This window comes from Haliaeetus leucocephalus, unplaced genomic scaffold (assembly GCF_000737465.1).
Source record: "Haliaeetus leucocephalus isolate CR32 unplaced genomic scaffold, Haliaeetus_leucocephalus-4.0 Scaffold245, whole genome shotgun sequence".
NCBI classification, from domain to species: Eukaryota; Metazoa; Chordata; class Aves; order Accipitriformes; family Accipitridae; genus Haliaeetus; species Haliaeetus leucocephalus.
Genome location: NW_010972681.1, coordinates 248,305 through 254,606, shown reverse-complemented (window position 1 = coordinate 254,606; position 6,302 = coordinate 248,305). Strand labels below are relative to the sequence as shown.

Here is a 6,302-nt window from a genome sequence, read left to right as displayed (position 1 = left end):
CGGCTGCCAGAGCTGCTGCTGAAAGACACGGGGACAGCCCCCGCCTCGCCGCCCCCGCCGTCCCGCCATCCATCCATCCGTCTGTCTGTCCATCCATCCACCCACCCGCCCGCTCCCACGGCCACGCTGCCCTCCCCGCTCCCCTGCAGGTGGCCCTGGTCGGGACCCCCATCCCACATCCCCACCCTGCATCCCTCCAGCCCCGGCTGCCCCAGGGGACGAGGGGCTCTGGTGGGTGCTGGGGTGGGAAGCACAGGGCTCGGCCGGCACCATGCTACGGGACAGAGCAGTGCTGTGCCCAGCCAAGCTGTGCCGGGGTGCCGACAGGCTCCGCACATGCCAGGGCTGCCTGGCAGGACCTGGCACAGAGAGGACCCCGGCACGGTAGGGTGTTTGTGGGGCGGGGGGGGGGGGGTCCCCCATCCCCCCCTCCCCACCAGCACGGGGAGCCCTGACTGGACATGGATCCCTGTCCCAGGACGAGCAGTGCAGCCCCGTGTCCTGCTGACCCCTGGCCTCTGCCCACGTTTCACCACGTACTTAGCAGGGACTTTCGGCACGGGGCGGGGGGGCTTGGCCACCCCCGCGCCTGGGTGAGGGATGGCCGACAGCTGGGCCGGGGAGAGGGGCCGGTAACCGGATCCCCCGGCAGCGGCGGCGGTGGCAGCTCGCGGGGTCCCGGGCGTGGGGTCAGCCACGGTGCGGAGGCAGGGGGTGAGGGACGGGCTGTGGCCCACGTCCCCGCTGGGCTGGAGACCCTGGGGTGGGGGGGTGGGCACGGGGTGCCTGGAGGGGACAGCCTGCCTGATGGGTCCATGCCACATCCACCAAGGCTGAAGGGTCCCGGGCTGTCGCCCACCCCAGGACGGGATGCCCTGCTCTGGGGGCGAGGGTGGGAGCAGAGGGGCTGCGGCCGCCTGCCCCAGCTGCGCGGCACGGCCAGGCACCGTCATTGCCGTGCAGGGGGGACAGAGAGGGACCAGGGCTCCCCAGCAGGACCAGGAGCTGTGGGGACATTCCGCCATCTCTGGGCCACCCCTCCGGGGGCACCTGGCCCCCCATCCCCGAGCCCTGTGCCATGGCCAGGGCCCCTCCGGAGCCGCTTTCCCGGGAGGGCTGGGACCAGCGGGAGCCGGCACCTGTTCCTCTGCCAGGAATAGGGGACGCAGCCACCCGGATCATGCTTGCAGCGCTTGGGTGAGGGGAGCGCGTCCTAGCCCCACACCGGGGGGGGGACCCCCATGCCGGGGGACCCCCGAGCCACCCCACACCGGCAGCTGGGCCTGGGGCCTCTGCACGCCCGACCCCGCCGCACTCCGGCAGCGGCCCAGATGGCTGCGATATTGTCCCCACAATAGCAGGCTAATTAGGCAAGCGCTGGGGAGTGGGGCGGGGGGGGCACACTGTCCCCCCCACCCCGCTCAGGCAATCAAAGGGCCTATGACTTTATTACGGCTCATTATGCGCGGGCGGCGGGGGGGCACGCAGGCTGCGCCGAGGCGACAGGCATGTTATTTCCCCATCACTCCTCATTGGGATTCTGGCACTGGCGGCGGCACGGGGGGGGCCGGGACATGCGCCAGGCAGCCGTGACGGTGATTAATCTGCTGAGCGCCCGCACAACTGCGCTCGGCCGAGGGGCTGCGCGCCCCCGCGCCGGCACTGCGGAGGAACGGGGGAGGGGAGGGGGCTGCATCCCCCCTCCCACAGCCCACCCCCACGCTGCACCCCACAGCCCAGCCACCCACCCCCCAGTGCTGCAGCTGCTCCCCAGGGCCACCCCCAGCACCCTGCATCCCCCACAGAGCACCCCATGGCTCAGCCCCTCCTCAGCCCCAGTGCTGCACCCCCCCCACGGCAGCAGCCCTGCAGGGGGGGGCACTGCTCTCCCCCCCCATGCAGCCACAATTCTAGGAGGTGCTGGTGGTGATGGGGGCTCAAGAGGGCCCCCAGTCCCTCCCACCCTGAAACCCCACTAGCGACCCCCAGCCCCAGCCATGCTCCCCTAGGATGGAGAAGGGACGCGTGGGACATTTTCCAGTTTTATTCAAAAAATAAACTCAAGCAGGAAGGGTATTAAGTTAAGGGGAGCGGGGCAGGGGGTGTGGGAGCAGGGCTGCGCTCCTGGGGGGCAGCACCCAGCCCCAGCCCCTACCTCCTCTTGTCCTTGATGCTGTAGTGCAGCAGGAGGGGCGCAGGCTGCAAAGCAAGGAGGGGGGTCAGGGCTGCCGGCACTCCCCCACAGGGCAGACACCCCATACCCCAGCCTGGGACCCCACCACGGGCAGGCGGGAGCAACCCCTCCCTGCAGGGCTGTCCCCAGGCAGCTTGGAGAGCCCCGGGGCTGCGCCTTGAACTTGTCCAACCCCTTCTGGGACCCATCACCCTCCTGACTCGTGGGGGAACCACGGGTCGGGGCGCTCGCGCTCCAGCGAGCGATATTAATCATCCTTGATTCACCGATTCCCTGCTCCGCCGCCGTGTCCTCAGCACAGTGCTGCCCCAAGCCAGCTCCTGGGGACGTTCCCTTCGCTGGACCCCGCTGAGCCCCCCAGCCCGGGATGGGGCCCCTTGGGGGAAAATCCCCCATGGCAGCGGGCGCCCATCCCTCTGCAGGATACCCACCTTGCCGAACCAGCGCGAGAGCCACAGCTGCTTCATCGTCATGTGGTCGGGGAGGGCCTCGTTGTTGAACAGGATCTGCACCTACACACAGGGAGGCTGCGTCGAGGGGGGGGGCCACGACCCCCACCCGGGGCCTGTGACCCCCACCCGGCCCCCACACTCACATGCTGCGGTGGCAGCCCCAGGCGGTGGCACAGGACGCTCCGCAGGTGCCGGATCTGCGCCCGCACCGAGCATCTCACGTACTTCTGCTGCAAGGGGCAAAGCGGGTCAGAGGGGTGCAGGTGCCCCCAGCCCCATGGGACCAGCACCGACACACGGTGAGGCCCCAGCCCCCTTCTGCTCACCCTGTTTGGGACCCCACACACCAAGCCGAGCCCAGAGCAAGGGCTGTGGGGCCAGGTCTGGGCAGAGCCCGGGGGCTCGGGGCCCGCTGAACTGGCAGGGCAGCCGCACAGACCCCCGCTCACCTGTAGCACGGCCTTGCTCTTGTCCTTGCTGGAGCTGTGGAGGGAAGAGAAGGGGCAGCCTGCCAGCTCCAGCACAGGGAGGTGGGGGGCTGCGGGCCATACCCCCTGCCCCTTCCCTGGGCACAGCCTGGTGCGGAGGTGCGGGCTGCCCTTGGCTGGTTGCCCCCCCCCCTCCAGTCACGCACGCACGGAGCCGGCGACGGCACCCCGGCCGGGGCTGGCAGCTGAGCTGCAGCCATCGATCCCATTACAGCCCCCAGAGCTGCCGCTTATTGACTTTGCTGTCGGAGCCGGCAGGCAGCTGCGCAGCGCCCGCTCCGGCAGCTATTAACACTGGCAGCCGCCGGGCAGGGCTGTGGCCTCGGGAGGGGAGATGACAGAGCGGTGGCAGCTCCAGAGGGGTGGTGGCACCCCAATGTTCCCCCTGGCTTGGCTGAGTCCCCTGTCTGCCAGGGCCACAGAGGTGGGAGCACGGGACACTGCTATGCCCGGTGCCAGCCCCGGCCCCCCTCCCCACCACGCCAAGGGGCAGCAGCTCCGCCGCATCCCGCAGCCCTTGTCTGCGCCGCCAGCACTCACCTCTGCTTCTCCAGGCAGAGCGAAACGTGCTCGTCGTAGCGGAAGTAGTGGGCACGGGAGTGATCGAAGGTGCTGTAGGGGAGCCCCATGGGGTCGCCCCCAACCGTGTCTGGGGAGATGTGGGGAGGGGGCAGGAGTCAGCCCGCCTCTGTCCCGCAGGCACTGCCTGACTGCCCCAGCCGGCTCCCGGAGACACACCACAGTGAGACAACCCCCACTCTGACCCCATTCCCCCCCTGGCTGGTTGCCCTCAGGCCCCTCCACGTGGACCCCAAGCGTGCCCACCCTCATTGCTGGGCTGTGTCACCCGGTCGAGGCCGCGGGACTGGTAGAACTCCCGGATCCTCTTCTCTTCACCTGCGGGCAAGAGAGTGACACTGGTCAGGGACACCCCCTCACCCCATGTTCCCCCCCAGCCCATCATGGCTTCCCACCCCGCAATGCCCAGAGGTGAGGGTCCCCGGGCTGCCCCCAGCCCATCCTGCTGCTCCAACCTCGGCTTGGCAACGCAACCAACCGCCAGCGGCTCTCGTTCCACCAGAAGCTGAGACCCCCCTTCCCTATTTGCCTCCTCCATGCCCCTGGGGGTCTCCACCAAGCCCTGCTGCGGGCCGGGGGGGGGGGCCCTGTTCCCGTCCCCATCCCTGCCTACACAGGCACATCCCTGCTCTCATCATGCCTCACACCTTTACCCACTTTCCCCCTCTCTGCTGCAGTGCAGGGGACCAGGGCCCATGCTGCATGTTTGCTGTGCCCCCCCATCCAGCCCAGGCCTCCATCGCTCCGTGGCAGTGCCCAGCGCCCCGCTGCTGCGCGGCAGGCTGACATTTCCACAGAGGTGTCCCCAGTGCCGTCCCCATCCCCACCCTGAGTGACAGTGGCTAATCTCGAGCCCACCGCTGCGCCTGCGGCACGGGGGCTGCCCTCCCCGCGCACTGCTTTGCATTCACCACCACCGACCGTCAGTTCATCACGCCGTCACTCAGCGCCTGGCCCCAGGGACGCTGCTCGCGGAGGCAGCCCTGGCTTGCGCAGCTCTTGTCTCCACAGCCCAGCCCCGCTGTGCTGAGCACAGCCAGCTGCTGGAGCCCAAGCACCAAGAGCGGGGAGCTGAGCTAGTTAAAGACACCCCAGCAAAGCACCCATCTCCCTGGCTCCCTTCCCCACCCCAGTCCCTGAGCGCAGTGGCCCAGCTCTTGGAAGCCATGGCCACTCCATCCGCCGATGGAGTGGACAAATGGCCACATGGCCGAGGAGAAAGTACAAAGCCCCAGCACCAGCACAGCCAGAGCGTCCTGTGGGTTCCCGTACCTGAACCTCCCAAACCGTCCGGTACCAGTGCCTCACCCCTGCCTCGCCTGGCTCCCCGTCCCTCAGCAGCCCCGTGTGCTTCCCAGGCATGGTCCCCACAGCCCCCTGACATCTGCCTCCACAAGCAGAGGCCATTTGTCCTGCCTTTTTCCTCACTCTACAACCAGTTTCACATGGTAAGATGCCCCCCTGCCATCTCTTCCCGGCAGGCTCTAGCAGCCACAATGGATGTGGTCAGCAGCATTTTGAAGACCCTGACCCACACACAGAATCTCACACACTCAGTAGACAGGTGCCGCTCGAAATTGTCTGGTTCTTCCCGGTGTCCTTCCCCTCACAGCTTCTCCCGACATCGCTCTGCAAGACACTGGTGCCAGGGACACCAGATCCTGCCCACCCTGCCGGGGACACTCACTCTCCTGCAGGCCAGGCACCAGCTTGTAGACGATGTCCTGCATGACGCGGTCCAGCTTGAGGTTGAGCAGTGGCTGCGTCTCGTGGATCTTGGTGTTGCACATGGGGCAGTACTTGCTGGTCTGCAGGTACTTGACGATGCAGCTCTTGCAGACTGTGGCCACAGGGAGGGTGCGTCGGTGGAGGGGGGAGTCTGGGGCGGTGGCACAGCCCCAGACCCCCAGACACCCAGCGGGACATGTCCCCCTGGGGCCCCAGGCAGAAGCCACGGTCCCGGGGCAGCGCTGGACCTGCCAGCAGGCAGGGGAGGCTCTGCCGGCCCGTGCCCAGGGGGACCCCACAGGACCCTGCACCCCTAGAGCCGGGCAGGCAGCTGCCGCCACCGCGCGGGGACTCACACGTGTGCAGGCACTCGGTGATGGTGGTGGCGTCGATGAAGTACCCGGCGCACAGGCAGCACACGATGTGCTCGTTCAGCTCCTTCATCTTCACCTTCACCTCCTCCTGTGGAGACACGCCACCGTCACCCGGCCCCTGCCCGCCGGGCTGCGGCACCCTGCGGGGCAACCTGCACCGCTCGGCCGTGCCGCCCCAGGCTCTCGCCCTCCGCAGCAGCCCCCCGCCCGCCCCACGGTCAGCAGGAACCCATGGGGACACTGGGGCAGGTCCCCCAGGGACAGCACGGCAGTGAGAACACAGGGCTGGGGGCAGCTCCCACCCAGCACGGGTGGACGGACCCCCCAGGGCGACATGAGGAGACCCAGCTCCTGGGGCAGTGACCCCAAGAGCCACCCCGGGCCCCTGCTCACCCACGGCCTGGCTGCACGGCCCAGCCTCGGGGCCCGGAGCGGAGCTGCCACCGTGACAGGGTGGGGGGAAGGGGCTGACCCCTCTCCTGCTGGG

General features: G+C 68.8%; 1 protein-coding gene across 1 annotated transcript; it reads right to left on the bottom strand.

Annotated features, from left to right (window-relative positions):
* Positions 1 to 2,032: 2,032 nt before the first annotated feature.
* On the bottom strand, positions 2,033 to 6,025 carry PCGF1 (polycomb group ring finger 1). The gene is made up of 8 exons (XM_010568461.1): positions 5,798 to 6,025; positions 5,401 to 5,553; positions 3,960 to 4,031; positions 3,675 to 3,783; positions 3,096 to 3,129; positions 2,790 to 2,876; positions 2,626 to 2,706; positions 2,033 to 2,199 (listed from the first exon to the last, which is right to left on the bottom strand). The coding sequence occupies exons 1-8, from the start codon at positions 5,883 to 5,885 to the stop codon at positions 2,152 to 2,154; spliced, it is 672 nt and encodes a 223-aa protein (XP_010566763.1). The 5' UTR covers positions 5,886 to 6,025; the 3' UTR covers positions 2,033 to 2,151.
* Between the last annotated feature and the right edge of the window lie 277 nt (positions 6,026 to 6,302).

Bases quoted from the DNA above. Each gene is read 5' to 3' on its own strand.
- PCGF1 (XM_010568461.1), bottom strand. From the start codon at position 5,885: ATGAAGGAGCTGAACGAGCACATCGTGTGCTGCCTGTGCGCCGGGTAC. The intron at 5,554-5,797 runs GTGAGTCCCCGC...CTGTGGCCACAG, and splicing joins CACCGAGTGCCTGCACACGT to TCTGCAAGAGCTGCATCGTC. The intron at 3,784-3,959 runs GTGGGCACGCTT...ACATCTCCCCAG, and splicing joins GACACAGCCCAGCAATGAGG to ACACGGTTGGGGGCGACCCC.